Source organism: Varanus komodoensis, unplaced genomic scaffold (assembly GCF_004798865.1).
Source record: "Varanus komodoensis strain SLA01 unplaced genomic scaffold, ASM479886v1 scaffold49, whole genome shotgun sequence".
Taxonomy (NCBI): Eukaryota; Metazoa; Chordata; class Lepidosauria; order Squamata; family Varanidae; genus Varanus; species Varanus komodoensis.
Genome location: NW_025336072.1, coordinates 3,051,548 through 3,074,381, shown reverse-complemented (window position 1 = coordinate 3,074,381; position 22,834 = coordinate 3,051,548). Strand labels below are relative to the sequence as shown.

At 40.3% G+C, this 22,834-nt stretch overlaps 2 protein-coding genes across 2 annotated transcripts in view; one reads left to right on the top strand and one right to left on the bottom strand.

Moving 5' to 3' along the window:
- DHX32 (DEAH-box helicase 32 (putative)) overlaps positions 1 to 3,907 on the top strand; it is a 35,141-nt gene extending 31,234 nt beyond the window's left edge. Inside the window, exons 10-11 of the mRNA XM_044445611.1 lie at positions 164 to 345; positions 3,718 to 3,907. Coding sequence (XP_044301546.1) covers positions 164 to 345; positions 3,718 to 3,907 — 372 coding nt within the window. The remainder of the gene's footprint in view (positions 1 to 163; positions 346 to 3,717) is intronic.
- Positions 3,908 to 4,101: 194 nt separating this feature from the next.
- LOC123031103 (BRCA2 and CDKN1A interacting protein) lies at positions 4,102 to 22,831 on the bottom strand. The gene is made up of 7 exons (XM_044445566.1): positions 22,663 to 22,831; positions 21,900 to 21,974; positions 20,983 to 21,063; positions 18,910 to 19,008; positions 15,480 to 15,667; positions 6,405 to 6,576; positions 4,102 to 4,488 (listed from the first exon to the last, which is right to left on the bottom strand). Exons 1-7 carry the CDS (start codon positions 22,798 to 22,800, stop codon positions 4,318 to 4,320), a joined length of 924 nt encoding a protein of 307 aa, XP_044301501.1. The 5' UTR covers positions 22,801 to 22,831; the 3' UTR covers positions 4,102 to 4,317.
- Positions 22,832 to 22,834: the final 3 nt, after the last annotated feature.

Sequence of the window (22,834 nt, the reverse complement as noted above, 5' to 3'; positions counted from 1 at the left end):
TTATTAAAGCTATAAATGTACTAATAATAAAGGATGACTTTTTAACCATATCAAAACCATCATTTCTGTTATTCACTAGATATTGAATGTCTGCTTGTGAAGGCATTGCCATACGTTTGAGTCAATGGCATATAATTTAAACACAGATCTTTTTATATTCTAGACTGCTCGTGATGTGGATGGCTGTGGAAACTATTTAATGTTGTCACATAGGCACGTAGCTCAGCTTCACCCTTTGTCAGTATACTTCAACACGAAGAGCATTCCAGAATGGGTTATATTCCACAAATTTAGTATAGCTGAAAACAACTCTATAAAAATCGTCTCAGAAATATCACCTGACCTGTGAGTAACAGAAAACAAGGATTTCTTTTCTGTTCATTTTTCTATCATACAATTTCAATTTAAGAGCACAATCAACACAAAAAAGAAATATATAAAATGTATACAATAAATATTTGTTGAAAATACTACTGATCTAGACAACTTCCCACAGGGGTGACAAGTCATCCTGACATCTCAACAATACTAGGGGTTGTTGTACTCACAATGGATTGTCATATCATGCAAGCAGGGATGGACTATTTAATCAAGGATTCTGTGTCTGACATTTCCAAATGAAGCATCTTGGTGACAAGGCTGGGGAAGACGTCTCCCTAGTACTTTGTTGGGCTAGATGGGTCATTTTGAGTTGCAGGAATCTGCTGGAGAGTCGCATGACAAGGGCTATGAGAAACCCTGACAGTCATGTTGTTGCCCTTGCTGCTGCCACTAACATCCCCACTGCTATCCAAGCAGCACACATCACTGGTTCCCCACCCCTAAAAAAAAGCTTTGGTCCCAGGAAACTCTGCTCTTATTTTTCATGTAGTAGTTGTCTGTCATTCTCAAATGTGCTCTTATAGCTGTCAGGTATGTATAGTCATGCCTGGTCAATTCCCTTGTATGTTTCAGCTGTCAACAGCAGCAGGGAGTTGAAGTAGCTAACGAACTGACAAGGTGAGTCTGCATATAAGCTAATTTGGACACAGTTCACAGGGACCAATTATCTAGCTATCAGTTGAAAATCACTGGGCAAAAGGAAAAAAGCAGTGAAAATGTGTGCGCCAAGGACTGCGTGAATCAATTAACAACCACTTAGCAATGCAGTTCTCTTGATTTTATGGATTAAATTGACACTTTTCAGTACTTCCACATTTTTAAAATTTCCATGTCTCCATCTACTCCAGAAGAGTTAACTTCCACCTCTTTTGTGGTTCCTTTTCAGAGCATTTATCCCTGCAGTTCCATGACAGGTGTACAAACCTTTTTCTCCATTTACTTCTCAGACATTAATTTTGCTTATTTTTTTGCAGGAGGAACCACAGTAACTGTGGTTTTGTTTATATTTCTGTCAAAGAACCATAGTAACTGCAGCAATAAGTGTTTTGAAAAGGAGCTGCAAAAAAAAAAAAATGAGGGGGAATTAGTATCTCTCTTTTCTCAGTGACTCAGGAAGTGTTGAAGTGGTAGAAGGCACCAAGAAGTGTCATTTCAGTGCTTAAAATGAGAGCACACATACTTTTAGGGAAAATAACACTTTTTCTCCTTTACCTGTGCTTTTAAGTTTATAGCTAGGCAATTTGTTCTGGGCAACTGTGCACAAATTACCCTACATGCTTTTCTTGTCAGTTTCCATGTTTCTGCACTTCCCTGCTCCATTTGACAGATGAACCATACAAGTAAATTGACTAGGCAAGACTACACATACTGGACAGGCAGAAGAGTGTACTTGCTAGTATGGAAAAGCTTTTAATTTCAGATGCTGGCATAATAGAATTCTGTTTTTGGCAGGTGTTCTTCTGCAGTCATTTAGGCTTATGCAAAAAAATATTGCTGGTGACCAGTGTGTCAAACAATTCTGAGCTGTTCCTGGTATTATTTATGACAATATAAAACTCCCAAATTATCCTAATTGAGCATTACTAAATTGTGGTTTAATCAAAATTGAGATGTAGCATTATGCTGCTGTATTCAATTTGCCATGGGGTTCATTGCTTCCTGATATCTTCTATTGTTTTCACTTAATTTGCATGCTACAGTTTGCTGCTAGGAGTAGGAATGTGCAACGGCAAAGACTTGACTCAGGCTCTTTGATTGATCTTCTATTTTAGCTCCTTCAGTAAATAGTGTTTGAGCATCCCATTCCCCCTCCTTGATACCTCGCAAGTGCTATTCGATCTGCTAAACATTTTTCTTTTGCAATTTAAGTGGAATAGACCTTACATAAAGTCAGACCATTGGTCCATCTAGGTCAGTGCTGTCTACACTGACTGGCAGCAGCTCTCTGAGGTGCTGATCAGGAGTCTTCTAGCCTGAACTGGAGATGGCAAAGCTAGCCTCTGAAAGTTTTTGCATGCAAGGCAGGTTCTCAACCACTTCATATTACCCTTATGAGTTTAGAAACCTCTTACAAAAGCTAGATGCCTACCCGTTAACTTGTAGGAATCACATAAACCCTGTTTATGCATTCATACAAGGGTTGAGAGCAACCCCAAGAAGAATCCCAAGAATGAAGTATATCACCTAACAGCCCCATATTAGCTGTGCTGTAACAGATCTGTAGCAAATGGTTTAACACCATTTTTGTTGTTGCCAACACTTTTAAAATGGATTTTAAAATAGGCCCTGTAGAGGAGCTGAAGTAGAGACTACAGTCACATCGATTCTCATTATGAAGCCAAAACTATTCTTGTACAGATGGCTTAAAGTTTGCTGAACTTCAGAAATGCATTCTATACAAAAATATTTAGTTTCAAGCATTTCTCTTAATTAACAAGAGGATAAGTGATTACATTTTTGATCAGAAATTTTAAAGTGGGACATTCAGCCTTTAGCTGCTTCAGTTCTTTGTTACTGTTACTTTTCCTCAATATGGAGTGAGTTCAAAATACAATTGTCTTCACTATTCTCAGATTGAAAAATATATTTGGTTCCACAAAACAGATACATGTCTGTGAGACCCAAGTCAAACAGAATCTTTGCTATTTGTTGGAGATTGAACATTAATGAGCAATATTAACAACAGCAAGTCCAGACAACTGTTTGCAGATCTAAAAACCCCACCTGCTTCTATTTTCTCAACCCAGCAGGATTTCAATTTACAGACTCCTCTCTGTGGCATGTAAGAATTGTAAGGCAACTAGGCAGGGAAGTTTTTCTGGTTAGAAATGAATTGGTTCCTTCTTCCTCATTTTTGGCTGAAGTGTCACAAATGGCATGCATTAATATGTGCAGACAGTACATTAGTAACAATCCACAAAGCAGCAGGAAACTAGCTCAAATCCATTGAAACAGCTAAAGACAACTGTCCCTCCGTTGCTTCTCTAAATTTCAACAGGGTATACATTAAAGCTTTAGGTAGAATTTGCACAGACTATACTCAAAGTGGGAGCTTTTCTGTATTTAATATGAAAATTGCAACACCAAGAAGCCTGCCAATGCTACTCCAAGGAGAGAGCGAGTATCATCCTGAGTTTGAGAGATGTTTAAGGAATATAAGCTAATGTGAAATATTTTCTTTGGAACCAATAGTGGATTCCAGTTGTGAGGCTCTAAATGCATCAAAATGTGCCTGCATGTAGCATTTGTTACCTGAGTAATAAAAACAGTTATTCAAAATATGAAGAAATGGTTACCATATATATACCTTCTTTTGTTTGTTCTGTTTCTTATCAGATTTGTGGAGCTGGTACCTCAATTCTATTTTAGTAATCTGCCTACTAGTGAAAGCAAGGCTATTCTGCAGGAAGTAATCAATCATTTATCGCCCATTTCAACAGACAAGGAACAAAAAACAAACAGCAAAGATAAACATTATGAAAAATATCCTGAAATACCCACTGAACAGCAATGCATTATTCAGTAAGTTTGTAATCCTGAATGATGCTGCAGTATACATAACCTCTACAGATAACCCAAGAGTCTGTTTTCACAATATAAGATGTGGTAAGTGACTATTTCCCAAAAAACCCAAAATGAGAATAATTCTTTCCTATCATCTTTGGAAATGTGGAAACAATCTACAGGTATTTAGAAAAAGGATCTGGCATCCAGTAACAATTAGGTTTGATCTTTTATTGCACTTGTAATCATACTAATGTTTTTAAATGTCTTCTTGTAATAGCAGATAAACATATTGCAGTAGACTGTTTATATAAGCTGGCATATTTAACAGGAATATGAAGGGTGCAGAATTAATATAGAAAAGTTCCAGACGTCACTCAAAAGACAACTCTTGCAGAATGACTTCATACAATGGTTAGCCCAGGAAGTGGTTTAGATAGAAAGATATTCTTTGAGTTTATCCATGATGGCATTCATCCTGTCAGCAGGGATTACCATCACCGTTCGCAAAGGCTTCATGGGTGCATCTTCAAAAGACCATCTACCTCCCAAACATGTGTCACTCTCTTCATCTACTGAGTAATTGAACTTCAGAAGTGCTTTCTAAAACAAAATTAGTAGACTCTGGTTAAAAGCATTCTGCTTGTTTTATGCTGCTACATTTTAAAAAATGAACATAGCTTTTATTTTCTATAGAGTAAAACCAACTAAGCCATTTTGACAAAAATCAGTTTTAATTGAAGATCCCCAGCCCATTATAAAACTTCATGTACTATGTTTCATATACTGGATCTTCAGCCTTTATGCAGTGACAGGTCCTGCAGAAGTCCATTTCGCACACCCTGGAGGAATCTCTTGATACATGTCATGAATCAGTCAACTAAGTGAATACTAGCAGCTTTGTTACACTTGCCCTTGGACAATTTAGTTTAACCTCTGCATTTTTCAGATAATTTTATATTCTGTTCTAAGAATATACAGTGTGTCTAACTGATGCAAATAAATGCAAAGGATGAAAACTGTATGACTTTTTCATACAGTTTCTCAATTTGAAACTTTGTTCCAAACTAGATACTAGCTTCTGGAAAATATATCAGCAAGAACTGGTGCAAGGCCATGATAGGTAAAGGCTATTATAAATCCACACATAACCCTGTGCCAACTCCTGAAAACTATAGCTTGCAGAGCAAATTCGTTTCTGTATCTTAAAAAGTCTCTGCAACCAGAGAAACTGAACATTTTTTAAAATGTTGATTTAAATTTAAAAATGGTTTAAATTTGTTGTTTAAAGGAACAAATGATATTGTTCTTGTTTTATTTATAAGCCATCTTTATGTTGACATCATATCCCAAAATAAAAAGATAGCAACAAACTAGTACATAGTATAGCCAGCTGATTACTAATGTAGTTATTTTGTCAACGCTGCCTTAACCAAACTTGATCTGGGGTATGCCTGGAAAAAGAATATTATTGCTTAAACAAGAACATGCTGAAGTACTTGATAGTTCTAAAAGTGCTGTGGCACCAAGACCCAAGCCCTGCAAGTGCTTCCAAGTTGAAAGTGTGGCAAAAAACCTCCTCACACCTTATTCAGCTCCAGGGATATCCACTGCAACCTCTCTGTCCAAGGCAGGTGCTTTGCAATTAGAGCAAACTTTGACTGTGGTGATTGCAGCTGTTCCAGAAGTCAGTCCCACAGAATAAAAAAGTAAATCGGGGTGGGGGGGTGTCTTGGCCCTCCCTTCTCGCTGCACAACTTTTTGATGGCCAGTAAGGTTAATCTTGAGAAACATGTTATCATAAAATATGATGCTCGTAGGCCATAAAACAACAATCCTTGCTTTAAATAATGGCATTCATGTTTTGCCAATATCTAAGCTTCTTAAGAATTCCGATTTGCAGCTACTAGAGGTGTTGTGGTTATCACTGACTTGTAAATATATTTGAAGAATCACTACTTTTAAGAAGTATTTCACATTATATGGCTATATAAGTGACTAAATAAATTAGACCAACATGTTTTATGAAAACACAAGTTCAGGCATCAAAGGGAAAACAAAGCTTAGGAACTATCAATTCAAATTTGCTCCTCTGAGAAGTTTAGATTTCTTCTTCTAAAATAACACTCAAAATGTTTATCTGCTGCACATAAAAAGGAATCCACATTGGGCATTTTGGAAGGATCAAATAAGAAGCTAGCATGCACAGAGGAGACAGGAGATTGGTGAAATTCTTATCACATATTGCTCTAAACCAGCCTATGACTCCCATCATACCTGAGTACTGACAATTTTAATCAGGGCTTGTGAAAACTGTACTATTTGGATTGCTGCACTCTGTTTTATCCAGTGCTGTCTAAGTGTGCAGGCTTCATTTAAGTCACCACTGTAGTAATTATGCCAAACTATTTAGGCTAGCCACATTTAGCAGTTACTTTGCACTAGACAGTTCAAACCCATGATCTCTGGTGCAAATTAAAGTGCATAAAGGAAACTGCATCACCGGTAAGTATTTTCACCTCATAAAAGAATTCTTCTTCAGCATTTGAAAACATCAGTTCCTCTTTCTGGTGAGCACTGCTTCCTTTTTTTCTTGCTTTACTCTTATCAGTAAATGTCTTGCTAATTAGAAGATAGAAGTAGCATTTCCCACAAGGCTTGTTTGTTCTCTGAGCTTCTGTTAGTTCTTTCCTAGAAATAAGCACATGTTTATATCAAAGATTTCTTCATGCTCCACTCAGATCTGTGCAAAATGGCAGTAAAGGTCAAGTGCAAAGCACTTCTCTTGTGACCGGTCCTCAGACTAGAGATTCACACATTTTCCAAGAACTCTTCCAAAAATAACTTGTTTGGTACAACAGTGCTTTCTCAAATGTTAATGAAATCCTCAGATGCACACTGCTCCTCCAAACCTTAACACAAGAAGGGAATTTTTTTTAGGCTCAAGCATCACATGGAGTGTCCAACTGAGGCAGGTCTAGGACCATTTACACTCTGGTTTAAACCTCCTCAACTGACTGCTGAGATGAGACCACTGGGTTGGGAGGTTACAGCCTATTTCCTTAGTAATTCCCTCTGCAACTGTGGTTTTCCCACCTCTCAGCACACCTTATAAAGAGGAACAGAAAACCACATGTGCCTGGTAGGTTGCCCACTACTGCCTTGAGAAGAGGGATGAAATCCTGACTGGGTTTCCAGAACAGAATAACCCATCATGGGCAATGAACTAATATAGACAGTCATGTCATCTGAACCCAAGCTGCTTCCCCCAGGGGAACTTATTTTGTTGTTCTATTGTCTGTTCTGCAATTAGTTGCCATGTAGTCCAAACTCAGGAGATCAGTCTTGCTATGTGAGGATGGTCTAGCAAGCTGCATGGCTAGAACAACCACCACCCCACCTCACCCAGCTGCTTACACAATCTTGCTCTTGCCTCTGTCAGTAACAGCCCTTCCACTGGTGCACAAGAAACACTTTGGAACAACAGTCACTACCGTTTTAAAAACAAAACAGTTTGGAAACTATGCAATTTTGTCCATGATTTTCTCCTTTTTTCCTTGGTCTATCCCAGGTGTCCTCTTACCAGGTGTCTGATATGTGTATTTCCTTGTATGTTTCAGCTGCCAAAGGGAACAGCGAAATAAATTAGGTGACAGACATGAAAACTGACACATAGGACTGAACATACGCTTATTTCTAGACAAGAACCAACTGCTTAATTGTCAACTGTAAAATGCTGGAAAAAGGGGGAAAGGGCCAAAGTAGCTGCACCACAGGGAGGGGGAGAGGGACACAGTATTTTCCACTTAGCAATATAATCCTCTTGATTTTAAGTACTGAACTGACACTTTTCCATATCATCCATCAGTTCAACACTTCCCTGAATCTCCAGCTAGTCTAGAAAGAAGAGAAAGTGGCTCCCCACAACCTTTTTGCAGCTTCTTTTTGGAACACTTTTTGTTGTGTTCACTGTGGTTCTCTGACAGTTGTAAAAATACCTTGAGGAGGTGGCTGAATGGGATAAAATGAATGCAGTCTCATGGGATTGTGGGTGCAAGTACTGCTGGTGAAAGTAACCACTTGGGCTGGGCTTTCATTTGCTCCATCCTGTTCTGCCAGCAGTACAGGCTTTTTCAAAGAACTGCTAGGAATATCTGCACAATTTTGTGTAATGGGAAATATACACAAATTTACTTGCCAGAAAGTATGTGGAGGGGACATTTGCACCAATTTAAGGGCAGAAAATGGAAGGGAAATGTGTGCACCTGTAGCAATAGAGCAAAGTGTGAACCCATTAGCAACAAATGCTTCTCTTGCCATTGGAATATTAAAGAAAACAGCACAGTGTTCGAAATACGGAACTATTTTTTCTCTTCCTACTCACACTGACCATGGAAACAAATGAGAGTTTTCTCTCACTTTCTTACTCAACTGTATTAGAGAGAGGCATGAGTACATACACTATTTCTTTATATGTTCTCAATATTAGGCCACACTACTATTATCTGTGACTTACTGGCAGATTACAGTAAATCCATCACAAACAAGGTTGCTATCTTTGCAGTATCAACACAGAAAATTCATTTAAAGATTTCTGTGGTGGACTGTAAAAGAGATTAGCTGTTACAGATCTTTTATAAATGTGTGCCACTATTCTGTTTGCTTTTATTCTGTTTGCTTACACTACTGTGGCTTATATAGTATTTTGTATTGACCTTTCTGCTCTGGACAAATAAATTCAAATACAGACAAGTCATACAGAATAGCCTATTTCCTCCCACAGTAGGATAATGACCTTACTGGACATTAACTTGCTTCCTGGGCCTCACAATATTTGAAACTTCACCATGAAATACAATCAATCAAAATAATAACCATCCTAACAGAACTTGAAGATGTTTGCTGTGATGACAATTTCTTCATGTGATAGGAAGGAGAGGAATGAAGACTTCTTAGGGTTACATTAGGCTATTTTCTCTGTCCTAATGCTGCATATTAACACACTTTGACCAGACAAATGAGAACAGGTGCCACTCTGGAATTAACATGCTTTCTGTTCTAAAAGCGTAAGAATGACTGAACACCTCCAGAGAACTCTTCCATACTTCTGTCATGCTGAAAGTACACAATTTATAAAGCCATTATAGGCCTTATGTTCTACTTTGTAGACTCTGACACATGGGTATTTAATATTGCCTGAAGGACACAAAACTGAATTTGACTGCTTTCCTACTTTGGATTCTATATATGTTGTACCACCGTTTAAGATTTTACAGCTAGAAACAGACTCTTATTTACTGAAGGGAGCAATCCAAAGGGAACAGTTTCTGTTTACATTACTGTTATCCTATGATAATTGAGCACATCACTCAACATTTTCCTCATTATCAATTTTCATCCTTCCATTTGGTCTCTCCCCAGTTCCATAGATGTTCACTGGAGATATTAATTAATTAATTAAGACATTTTTATGCTGCCCCATTCGCCGAAGCCTCGGGGCGGCTTACAACCCCAAGGTATGGCAGAGGTATGTGCACATCTATGATTTCAGGCCATAGGTCTCTACCCCTATCTAAATGACTGGCTCCCTGTAGCACCTTCAATAGCAGAACAAAACTGTCACAAACAAACTCTAGCTTTTCTTTGTTAATTTAGGTGCTAACTTGCTAACCATAACAAGTTCAGCCTGGTCCCCTCCTAATGGACCCAGTATATTAGGACAACCATGAATGCATCCATCAACCATGCCTTCCTGCTACAGGATCATGCATTGATCTTGATCTCAGTAGAGGCAGCCTAGCTGTCACATGTTATACTCTGCTCAGATAGATTTCTCCAATTCTGAGGAGCAGGGAGAGTAGCAGAGATGGGGAAGCTAGCATACAAGTTAGCTAGTTTACAGCTACCTCCAAGACTGATGTCACAATGCACAATAGCTACCTCAACAGCACTCATCAGAGTGCTCCCATTGATGATATATCTGCCATGCTGCAACTTGGCTGGAACTGACAACTTTCATCAGACATTACCATCTGGACACAGTATTCTAGATGAGGTCTGACTAGTGAGGAGTAGAGATGAACAATTACTTCTTGTGATGTGGAAGTAATACTTCTGTGAATGCATCCCAAAACAGCAGTTGTCCTTTTTGCAGCTGCATCACATTGTTGGCTCATATTTCGCTTGTTGTCCACAATGACTCCAAGCAATTTTTCTTTCTCACTTCTGTTACGCCACATATTCCTCATCTTGTATCAATGCATTTGGTTTCCCTTTCCTAGGTGGAGGACTTGGCACTTGTCCTTACTGAATCTCATTCTTGCTTTCAGTCCAGCAATCAAGTTTATCAAGATCACCCTGGATCTTCATTCTGTCTTTTAGAATGTTCGCTATTCATCTGCAAATTTCATTCTCTTTCCTTGAACTTCCACATCTAAATCATTAATAATGATGTTGAAGAGCACTGGGCCCAGGACTGAACCCTGCAGCACCTCAGTTGTTACCTCCATACAGTTTGAGCAGGTGCCATTGATGAGCACTCTTTGTGTCTAATTTAGCAGCTGATTTTGGATCCACCTAATAGTTTTTCTATCTAGTCTACTTTTTGCTAATTTGCTTATCAGAATGTCATGGGGAACTATATCAAAAGTTTTGCTTAAGTCTGGGTAGATTATGTCCACAGTGTTCCCTCTGTCTGTTTCGGAGGTCACCCAGTCAAAAAATGAGATTAAATTTGAGAGGATTTATTTTTGACAAATCCAGTTTGGCTTCTATTAATCACTGAATTTTATTCAAGATGCTTGCAGACTGATTTTTTAAATAATTTGTTCCAGAATTTTTCCAAGGATTGATGTCAGACTAATTGGTCCATAGCTTCCAGGTTCATCTTTTTTCCCTTTTTTTTGAAGACAGGGACAATGTTAGCCCTTCTCTAGACATCTGGCACTTCTGTTTTCCAAGATTTATCAAATATTCTAGACAGTGGTTGTGAGAGTTCCTCTGCTAGCTTTTTTATGACTCTGGGATGAAATTGTTTGAGGCCCTGGAGATTTGAATGTGTTTTCCATCTAAATATTCCTTGACAAAACTATTTTGAGAGTGAGTAAAAAATTATCCACACTCCAGTTATATTAAAACTTCTGTTGGCCATACTGTCTTATCAGCACTTTCGTTCAAGGCCATCCCTGTTAGTATTAAATAGAGTATAGCTGATCCTCTCGTACCTTCCTCTACTTTCTGCTGAGGAAAGTTGTCAGCAACACATGTCAGGAATCTCTTGGAGGGGTCATGTTTGCCAGAATTTGTCTCCTAGCATATATTGGGAAACTGAAGTCCCCCATGATGACCGCATCATTCTTGGAAATGCTGGCAAGTTGCTTTTCGAAGGTTGCATCCTTGTCCTCTTTTTGACTGGGTGGACAGTAATATATGTCAACAACTATGTTTTTCTTATTTTTTGCTCCCTTTAAATTAAGCTAGATGCATTCAATGGGGTTTCTCTTCTTGCATTTCTGTGCAGATATATGTGTCTCATATGTATAATGGGACTCCACTTCCCTTTTTGCCCTTTCTATTTTTCTTGAATAGCTTGTAGAGTTCCAGTCATGTGAATTGTCCCACCAAGTTCCAGTTATTCCCATAAGATTGTTATTGCCCTCATACACTATGAACTCCAGTTTGGGTTGTTTCCCATACTCTGGGCATTGGTGTAGAGACAATGTTCATTCTTGTTGTGCCCAGGTTTTCTTCCTACTTTTTTTTGGGAGAAATATGTATTTTTCCATCCCGTGCAAGAGGGAATTTCCAACAACTATCACTCTTCCCCTTTCGTTGCAAACTTTGGAATCTTCTTCCTTTTTTGATTGGCCTTTTCTCTTTTTCAGAGTTACACATTGTGTTGTGTAGTTCTTTCACAGTGGGTTTCTTACTCCTCTCTTCCTCAAGTAACTTAAAGTGGTTTGAGAGTTCTACTGCTTCCACTGGTGACTTCTAGTTCTTCTGCATCTGTCACCCTGTTCCAGGGAGTTTCCTCATTTTCCCTTCCCTCAGGGTTCTTTTCTGCTGCCTCAGCTAGCTGATGCTCTTCTTGCTTCTGGATACTTATATGTTGCAGCTCCACTGCTTTGTCTAAAAACTCTTCATCTTCTTTTATTATCTTGAGGGTGGACACTCGCTGTACTAGTGCTCTCACCTTTTCTTCTAACAGGGCTACTAGCTTGGACTTGTTGCATGTGTAGGCCATGTTGCTCTCAGGAAAACCAGCACTGCACTGTTGTTGCAGATCACCGCCACTGTACAGTCTCCTTGTTCCACTGTTTGTGCACCCTTAGAGATTCTGTCTGGGGAGAGCTGTTGTGACAACTGGTGCTTTCTCTTGTCTTCACTAAAGGTTAGCAACACTGTCCTACTAGTAAATGAGTGCATGTTACAAAGAGGAAATACAAGTGTGTGGGTGGGGGGAGGGGGACTCAGAGGACAGAAAGAAGAAAAAATGGGGGGGACTGTTAGAGACTCCCCCTTATTTATTTATTTAGAAAATTTCCTTGACCTCCCCTGTCAAACTCCTGTTTGCTCGCTGGCTGCTCACTCCCTGGGAGCTTGGCTGATTGTATCCCAGAGGTTCTAGATCAGCTGGGGCTGCTTGCTCTGCTCTGCTAGGAGTCAGGAACCAGAATCAGGAGTCAGGAACCATGTTATCATCCATTCTACAGTAATGATACCAACAGGACTGTGCAGTTGGTACATAAACCCTTTGACTCCTTAATTTATGGTAGCTTTGACTCTACCATACCTTTGACTCCTCAATTTATGGTAGCTTTGACTCAACCTTTTTTATTTATACATCAGTATAGACATATATGAATTATTTATTTCCTATATTTATTGAACGCACTCAACCTATAAGGCATCATCCCTGTCAACACGAAACTGCTAGTTTTTGCAACACATGCTTTTCCACAATCATCATCTTCTATAATACATTGAAAACACATAGTATTTCCCAGCTGTTGCTACTGTAAAGTGTTCAGAAAAAGCCTACTTCGTTGATACCTTTTTTGCCATTGTGCATTTTTACGGGGTGCTGCTTTCACTAACAGATGAAATTAAAATATATCCTGAAAATATAACCTGAAAAAATAGGTTACTCAAATTATTTTCTGTGAAACAGAAAATTATAACATTCTTTATATTACAATTTATTAGGAGTCAAGAGTCAGTACATTTTTACTGACTCCAAAGCCCTGGATATCAAGAGCCAGTGTGGTGTAGTGGTTAAGAGCATGGGACTGGAACTCAGACGATCTGGTTTCTAGTCCCCACTCGGCCATGGAACCAACTGGGTGACTTTGGGCTCGTCACAAACTCTCAGCCCAACCTACCTCACAGGGTTGTTGTTGTGGAGATAAGATGGAGGAGGAGATGTAAGCTGCCTTGAACCCTTTGTAGGAAAAAGGCAGGATATAAATCGAAAAATAAATAAAGGAATGAATAAAATCAACCCTCAGAAGAATTGCTTCCAACTTCAGAGCCTCCTCCTTTAAGTTAGCTAGCTTGCTACTCATACATGCATGATATAGCGATTACAAAGAAAGACAGACTGGTTACCTTGTAACTAGTTCTTTGAGTGGTCATCTGTGCATTCACAGAACCCAGCCCCACATTAGTGTCAATAATTCTCTCTCCCCCATTGGTCAAGGGTTCCTCCCCACCCATCAGTGTCTATAATGTTCCCTTCTTAGTATCCTAAGTTACCTTTTGATACTGAGGCCACCAGGGCTTTTTTTGTCATAGAACGCACCAGAATGGCGTTCCGGCACCTTTTTTCCCAACGAAGTGATTTTGAATCGCCTGTCAGGCGTAGCAGATCAGCAGCAAACATCATTAACATAGTGCCTACGGGCTGCTTTTGTGTCCATGCTGATAGTGAGTGAGTGCCAGTGGCGACCATTATGTTTATGTATGTGTAGAGTGACTGGCTTTACACTAAAAATCTTATTTAGTGAAAGTGTGACCCCAAGATGTGAGTTCTGGCACTTTTTTTTTTTTTTTTTTTACAAAAAAAGCACTGGAGGCCACAATGAGTGGGTGATGGCTTCCACCAATAATTAAAAGGTAAAGGTTTCCCCCTGACATTAAAGTCCAGTCATGTCTGTCTCTAAGGGGCGGTGCTCATCTCCGTTTCCTAGCCAAGGAAGCCAGCATTTATCTGCAGACGGTATCCGTGGTCATGTGGCCAGCATAACTAAACACCGAAGTGCACGGAACGCTGTTACCCTCCCACCAAAGTGGTACCTTTTTATCTACTTGCATTTGCATGCTTTCGAACTTCAAGGCTGACAGGAGCTGGGATGGAGCAACGGGAACTCACCCCATTGTACAAATTCGAACCGGCGACCTTTCAATCAACCAGCCCATCAGTACAGCAGTTTAAACCACTGCGCCACCTGCATCCCTGCGCCAATAATTACTGAGCTATTAAAAACACAGAGCCCATATGTGTGAATGCAACAAACAACCACTCAATGAACTACAATTGTAGGTAAGCAACCTGTCTATACATCTCTTATGAGACTATTTATCCTCTCACCACCCTATCTAACCTTACAGTGCCCTTCAGCACACACTTTACTTTGTTCACAATCCATCAGCATCTTGTACTAATCTGTTTTGAGTCATGAAACTTAATGCACTCCATTTCATACCAACACTCACATATGAACAGGAGACAAAGTTAATTGCCCATTCACCTGATGAGTAAAATCCTCCTCCTCACAAGTTCCCACTGTTGTAGGGATAAAGTTGTACATACAGTTGCCATACTGCTGCCTTCTGTTAACTCAGGGTTTTGCTACTCACCTGTATCCACCTCTTTCATTCTCCTTAACAAACTTAGAGCCTGTAATGTTAACCACAGTGGCCTCATTTATATCAAGGTGATTTAAATCAAATTTCCAACATCCTAATTTATGTTTATGCACACTAAGCATGCACACTAATCAGTTACTTTAACTGAAGCATCTATTTCGACCCAAAAAAAAAAAACCTCCCTGAGAGTCTAATCCAACACTTTTTGGTTGTTTAACTCATGTGTCTCCCAAATGTCAAAATTCATTATTGATTTTATTTCTTTTATTTAAATTTCACCCACCAAAAATTCCAGGATGGGTAGCCACAATATTAAAAACAACCAACAATAAGATGCAAAACAGAGTCACTAATAAAGCTAACATACTCGGCAAAGAAAACAATCAACAGCACATAAATGCCCAGGTAAGCAAATGGCTGTTACTATGCTGCTGCAGTGTTAGCGAAGTTGGTGCTCAGCATATATTTTGGGAAAATATTCCAAGCTGGGGCATCACCATGAAGAACTTACTTTGTTGTCCCACTGTGCATACTCCCCCCAGTAGTGGTGCAACATGACAGGCAGAGATCCAGACATGGGCAGGATGGTATATATAAGGAATTGCAAACTTTCAGGTGCGTTTTTTGTATTTTTCTTCCCATTCTACACATTTCCATTTAAACAAAGTTTCAGAGGCCATCCAAGGATAAGTATTACTGTTCAAAAATGATTGTGGAAAAGCACTCACTGCAGTTGCTGGTGCATGGGCAGAGCGATCTGGGGAGGCACATTAATGAATCTTTCACTTAGCAGGAAGCCCACAGGCTTGGTGGTGTCACTTAGGAGTTTATCCAGCTGTTCAACCATATTCTGGTCACAGTTCTTCTCACACTGGCTTAAGACCAACTCTTTAATTTGTTCAGCACATTCTGTACCCTAGGAATCAAAGGATAGATTTTCTTTGCAATACAGAATAATTATTTACATACTACAACTTGAGAAGAAAGCTTCTGGGCATTGTTTTATAGGACTCTGGGAAATTTCTTGCTGTGACTTTAATTATTTATGAGGATTTCATTTAAAATATTTAATCAATCCTTAGATTAAGAGAATTATTTCTGACAGAACCACTAAAACAGTAACCAAGCAGCTGCATTGAACATGGAGTCACAAAAGCAGCGACATGAGTAAAGACTACCAGCAAAAATACATAATTCATTCATCATCAATCGTCTAATACAACAAATAAAAGTAACATTCCATTCCTGGGCAGCGTGTTCAAGTGGGTGGTGGCCAAGCAGCTCCAAGCACTCTTGGAGCAAATGGATTATCTGGACCATTTCAATCAGGCTTCAGGCCTGGCTTTGGAACAGAAAGTATCTTGGCCACCCTGTGCAATGGCCTTTGCCATGAGAGAGACAGGAGGAGTGAGACCCTGTTGATTCTCCTAGATTTCTCAGCAGCTTTTGATACCATCAACCATGCCATCCTTCTGAAGAGGTTGCCTGGGCTGGGAATTGGTAGTACCATTTTGCAGCACATATAAAAACGAAAGTACCTCGAATCCAAGGGCCATCAAAAGGCTAAAAAGGCTTGCAAGCCTAAACATATGAAAAGAGAGCACCACTTGCCTGCCCATTCCAAGCATCACAGCTCACCCACCCATCCAGCTGTTCCAGCCACCTTGGCCATGCTACCAGCCCAAGTCTCTCCATCCTGTCCTCCAGCTACGCCAGTTCAATCAGACCACAGTGGGGTCCATCCTGAACACAAAGGACTGACATCATTCTCCAAAAGAGAGATACACAACTCACCTGTTCAGTCTCCCAACTGTCCCAACCTCCCCTCCTAGATCGCTACACAGACCACACTGTGAAGTAATTACCAAACTGGTCCCTCAGACACCTCGTCCATTCAGTCATACTTCACCCAACCCATTGCCAATATCTACCCACCACTCCATATGCAGTTTTGAATCAACGGCACAATTGTATAGGGGGAACCCTCTACTGGGGGTGCATACCCCTTCCCAGGATGTTACTGCCCCATATATCCATGGGAATATGCTGTGGAACTCATGAATATGTGTGGCCACCAACTCTAGCTAGATTCATGGAACACTGGTCTCCAATGCAACCACTCTAGATTCCCAAACACAAGCTAGGCACTTCTCAGACCTCTCAATGAACCAGTCAGCAATATCCTTGAGGTGTTCAAAGATCACTTTCTTCATCATCCAGATCCACCTCACTGGACCCTGTGGATTACAACTCAGACTCAGACTCCCATGCAGAATCCGCAGAACTGTTTCTAAATTCCTGGACAACATCATCTCCTCCAAAGACTTAGGATCTCCAGGGGAAACCCTCAGACACTTCTTCAAGCAAGTCCTCTGGATGGCCACATCCTTAAATATCCAGGTTCAGCAAACTACAGAGCCTAACAAACACCTTATTTATGACATGATCCGGATGGAGGTCTCAGTTCTGGTAGTGATACTGTTTATATCAATACTGGCCAAGGCAATGAAAGAACCCTGGGAGCTTCCTAACCAGCCACCTCCCACCAACTGGAAGGGATGTACTGGGTATAGGAGAGAGACACTTCCAACATTTCATACCATCTGCACTCAATTCCATCATCATCAAGTCCACACAAAGAAGACTGCACAGAGAGAACTCTACACCAACCAATAGAGAGGGCCGCCACTTGGATGATGGCGCAATGGATATACACTGTGATGGGCCTGGGCCTCTGCCTCTCAAATTATGAAGCCATGATGGGGAGGTACCAGGTTTTCTTGTGGCAGAAGATGAAGGCTCGGGCAGCTTTTCTTTCAGATCAATAATGAGAGCTCACCAAAGTCTTCCTTGCTGAAGCCATCCAGCTCTCAAAGCAACAGATCATGGCAGCACACCATCACGTCAACTGTGATTCGAGAGCCTTGATTGGTGCAGTCACGATTCAACAACATGGATGGCTTTGGGTAGCTCACCTGCCTCAAGAGACACCATTCAATGGAGAAGGCCTCTTGCATGCCTGCATGGACAAAAGACTGGACACCCTCCAGAAGGCTAGAGCAATGATTTACCATATCGACCTTGGCCCATTTCAACCAAAGGTATGTAAGTAACCATGGGCCGATCTTCCCAGTACCAGCCCTTCCATTCCAGACAACAAGCTCCCTACCCTGGACGTCCTCAATATGGACAGCAACCACAAAACCACCAATGCCACTTGGATGGTGCCTGATTTCCACAAGCCAGGAAACTGCTTGATGCCAATATAAGACAGCACTGACAGGTAGCACAAACCAGTCCCTTAACCAGCACATCACCTCCATTTGTCACCATCTTCCTACTTGGGAATCCATCATATCTGACTGATGGGTACTTTCCACAGTACAGCATGTGGAAAAGCAAGCAGTACAGCATACAAAATCGAATTTGAGACCTTGTATCCTCTCAGCTCAGTCCACAACTCTCCTCCCTCTCCAACCCTAATGGAGTAAATTGGCAATTTACTAGCAAAGGATGCAATCTGATCAGTAGACTGATCCAAAGCTAAGCAGTTTCTATTCCAAAAAGGGATGGCGGTCAGCAGCCTATTTTGAATCTGGGGGAGTAAACCATTTCATCCTCCTCACAAAGTTCCGAATGGTCACCCTTTAAGGCATTATGCTGCTATTATGAAAAATGGACTGGTTCGTATACAGATTTGCATCATCCAAGAATGAACAACATGAAACAAGTTTAAGTTATAAGATGACAGATTTTGGTTGAATACCAGGAAAAAAAAACTTGCTTATTGTCAGAGCATCCAGATAATGGAACCAACTGCTGTGGAGGTGATGGACACTTTTGCTGGAGCTATTCAAGCAGAGATAGTATGACCATCTGTCAGGGATGCTTTAAGCTGGATTCCTACACTGAACAGGGGATTGGGCCCCCTATGACTTTACAGCTAAAAGCCTCCCCTTCAGTTAGGGTTGGTATTTTAAAGAGTGTGGATTTTTCAACGTTACGGAAACTTTATATTATATATAGCAGTCTAACTGCACATGTAAAGTCACACATTGAACATGGGGGTTTATACTGGTCTATCTGCACATACAAGACTCAAATATTTCAGTGCCAAATTAAAGGAATTTTGGTTTGTTGTAAATAATTATTACTGACCTTCCTTTCTGTTAAGTTTAAGAGGCTTATGAAGCCAAAAACCTCATCAGCATCTTCATCATCATCATCATCATCACCTCCTTCTAAAAATTCTGCTTGCTATTAAAAGAAACAAAGGAGAAAACATAGCCAAATGCATGACTATTATGAAAAGTTCGGAATCACACATGCCATTAACATTCTAAGATGGTACTGAAGAGGTAAGCTTTCAAAACCAGTTTATACACATAGACTTTGGGGGCCAAACATAAGTCAATTGGAAGTAACATCTCTATCACTGAGAAGGCCCTGCTTTCCAACCACTGTGTTGTTACCGGCAGGCACTTGAGCAGGATTCTTGAAGCAGATGCTACTGTATAGATAGGAGCATAAAATGAATTACTATTCTTAAGGTAATCTGATCCCAAACTGTTTAAGGATTAAAAGGAAACATCAACACTTTAAATTATGTCTGCAAATGTAGTGGTAAGCACTGCAACTGGTGCAGAAATCAAGAGATTATAAAAGGCAGTAAGTACAATCATATCCAGCCCTACTGAAAACACTGGGACTTTCATATAAACTCACATAGAATCTGGCTTCATGTCCTTCTTGTAGCATATCTATGAAGGAACAGACTTCTAATTTAACACAATCTTCATATACAACCTTCCCATGTATTCCACAATTCAAAAGTCAGCCAATCTGATAAAGAGTGTGTTTAAACACCGCTATATTTACATGAAATGGACACAGTTGAACAGTTCAATTGACTCTGTGAGCAATCACTTTAAACTAGTTAACTTCACCTTCCACATTAGTAACATGTCATTAGATCTATCTCAGAATTGTGACCCATTTACTTCATGGTTTCATCAGACAGATATACTAGGAATCTTTAGCCATCATTAATGATATTCTACAATTTTGCTGGAGCTCCCAGGCTGGTCATTCAAACTACTCTGTAAGAATTCCTTCCTTCAATATAACCATACAGTAGTACTGGCATACAAACGGATGAGTGGGTCATCATATCAGGATCAGTGGACTTAGAAGCAGGAATGGGGGGAATCAACTGAGTGGCACAGCCCCCACCCAAGCACCATCCCCCAGCTGATTCTTCCCCCTCCTGCTTTGCACACCTCATAGGCTTCCCTCAGGTGTATATGCAGAGAGAGAGAATCAGCTGACTAGCACCACTTTCTGCAACACTGTCCAGCTGATTGTCCCCTCCAGCCTCTGGTGATAGCACAAAACAACAGCTATCAGTGTCACTTTCTTGCTAGCTGCTTGGCAAAAGCTGCAATGGACTACTCTTACTAAGTAGCTCTATGGTTCTGGCCTTGGTACTGTGATGACTTGTGTTCTCTGGGTATGAATGATACAACAAGCCATCACAGTACAGAGAAACCATAGTACAGATCTTTTTGTGGTTCCTACAGATCAAATGTACAATGTTGAAATACCACAACATGGTTCGAACAACACAACAGACTAACACTGATTAAAAACCACAGTGGTTTGTCATGTTGTGTGAATCCACCCATTGTGTTAACCTATCACAAACCATCTCAAGGGCAGAGTATAAATATTTTCAGTAAAGAAAATTAATACAGTCATACAGCTTTTTACTTTTTTTCTCTTAGTCTTGTGATGCATTCAAGCATATTAGTTTCCTTCAAAAGCATCTTGATGGTTTCCTTCAGAAATGAAACTGACTACCCTAGTAGATGTTTTGATCCACTGCTTAGGAAAAGAACAGGTAGCTACCTGAAGAGATGCATTTGTGCCCCCTCACTTTGTTTATCCTGAATTATCATGCTCCCAATGCAGAACCAGGTTAATGCTACAATAGCAATAAGAGGGAAGTCCATTTTGTTTCTCCACAGAGATGATTGTTTCTCTACTGAAATTCCTCTACATAAATTCATATAGTCTTTACTACTGAATTATGAATGCTTCAGTCCCAACGGCTATAGTAAGACAAAAGATCATTGTATTGCTATATCTTGCTAATTCACCATGAATATAGGTTACAAACTGCCTATTCTACCAGGAAAATCAGTGAACTAAGAGCATCAGTTGATACCTTACCTTGATAACACTCCCAATGTGATTTTGTTGTATCAATATATCCGTCAAATCAGCTGTATTAATAGGAGCCTTTCGAAACAGCTGGAAATGGGGTACAGAAAGAAGAATGTTGCAACTTTATTAAGAACATATCCTTTATTAAACCAGAGATCATTTTGTAGGATGTGTTTTGTCAGCAATGGCATTACAACTGACAGACAACTAGATATAATAGCATTTATTTCATGAGAACATAGCATGAGGTTAGTATTCAAGAAGTTCTAGCACAACTTACTTTGGTTCCCACCTCTCTACACTTAACCCTCTTTTCTATAATGTGCATTCATCTTCTTTGCCTGTTCATGAAATATGAATGCTCCTATGACACTCACATACAATTCCATACTCCTATGGAGTTATTACAGTGCTGCTCTACAGTTAGGCAAAAATAAATAAAAATATGGATGTGTTCATTTAGAATTCAAAAAAATTAAATGCTGCAATTTCAGAGAATCAAGTAACGTTAACATTAAAGATACCTTTTAACCCTGTACTAGGGATTTCCCGTGTCTTTTTCTTTGTATAAACTGACAGGGAGGTCTTTGAATTGGACACTCTCCCTTCCCAGTGTTTTCCTACTAAAATTGCCCCCCTCCCCCACCCGAAGACAAGTGCATGCAGTGGAATGTGTGGAGAGGATTAACCCCACCTCAGTTGTCCATCAGATGCCCTGTGGCAGTTTTAAAAACCAAAGCTGGGATACAGACATCTCAAACTATCAAAGTATGAAAATACTCAAGAATGCAACAGAACTCCATGTGTAAACCAGAATGCTCCAAGTTAAAACAACCCCCTTCCATTTATTCACAATATTAAAGGTCTTTCATATTTAATGTTCAAAAGCAGGAAGCCAATGCCATAAAAGCAGACATATGTACCTGTTCTAGTAATTTTTTAATTCCATTTTTATCATTCTCAGATATTGAGTGTGCTTCAAATTCAACATTTACTTCCTGTAAATAAAACACAAAACAGAATCACACACTCAACCTTTCCAAGAAACGTTTACCTCAAAAGAAGTCGGGAGTGGTGGTGGGAGAATCTAACGACAGAATTACTAAAGATGTATCTATTTACTAAAGATGTTTAACGTGCACAGATACAATTTGTAGCGTGTATAGCTAATCTGTTTCGCCTGAACTTAAAAGTAAGAAAAAGTGATCACCATGTACTCACTTTTGTCAGAGCAAGGGAGGCTACTGTGAAACCACAGAAAAGTGGCTCCATATCGAGAAAGTCTCTGTGGTTTTCAGTTTGGCGGTATAGCTAACCTTAAGAAACAGCAAAAAACGCAGTCTGCACATGCTTAGATGTTCCCTTCTTTATTACTGCTTCATAAGGCCAGGAAGTAACGGCTAGACGAGAAAAAATCTAATGGTATTCACTAAAAGACTTAGACAGGTGAAAGAAAAGAATCGGGACGTGGGATGGATGCAAGAGTCTGCTCAGCGACCACTCCCAGGAGGGACTGGGCTCCGCCCGTTGGGACCTTCGAGCAGTGGGAGGAGTTGCAGGCGCCACGGAACAATCCCCCTTGAGGAAGGAGACCGCACCGGGCCCGGCAGTAGCGCTGGGGCAGCAGAAGTTGCTCTAAACCATGGCTACTTGGGAGAGGAGGAAGTCAAAGAGAAGCCCACCCACCTCATTGAGTTCTTCATCCTCCTCCTCCTCCTCCTCCTCGCTGTCCAGCTCCGAGTCAGAGTCCTCTGTATCGCCGCCTTCCTCCTCCCGGCAATCAGGCGGCCCCACCGTTCTACTCCGCTTAGCTGGAGCAGCCATGCTGCCACGATCCCTGCTCTGCGCATGCGCCAGC

Coding starts and splice junctions, on each gene's coding strand:
- LOC123031103 (XM_044445566.1), bottom strand. CDS start 22,800: ATGGCTGCTCCAGCTAAGCGGAGTAGAACGGTGGGGCCGCCTGATTGC. Junction 6,577..15,479: donor CCCATGCACCAGCAACTGCA/GTGAGTGCTTTT, acceptor GCTTATTTCTAG/GAAAGAACTAACAGAAGCTC. Junction 4,489..6,404: donor AAGAAGAATTCTTTTATGAG/GTGAAAATACTT, acceptor ATTTTGTTTTAG/AAAGCACTTCTGAAGTTCAA.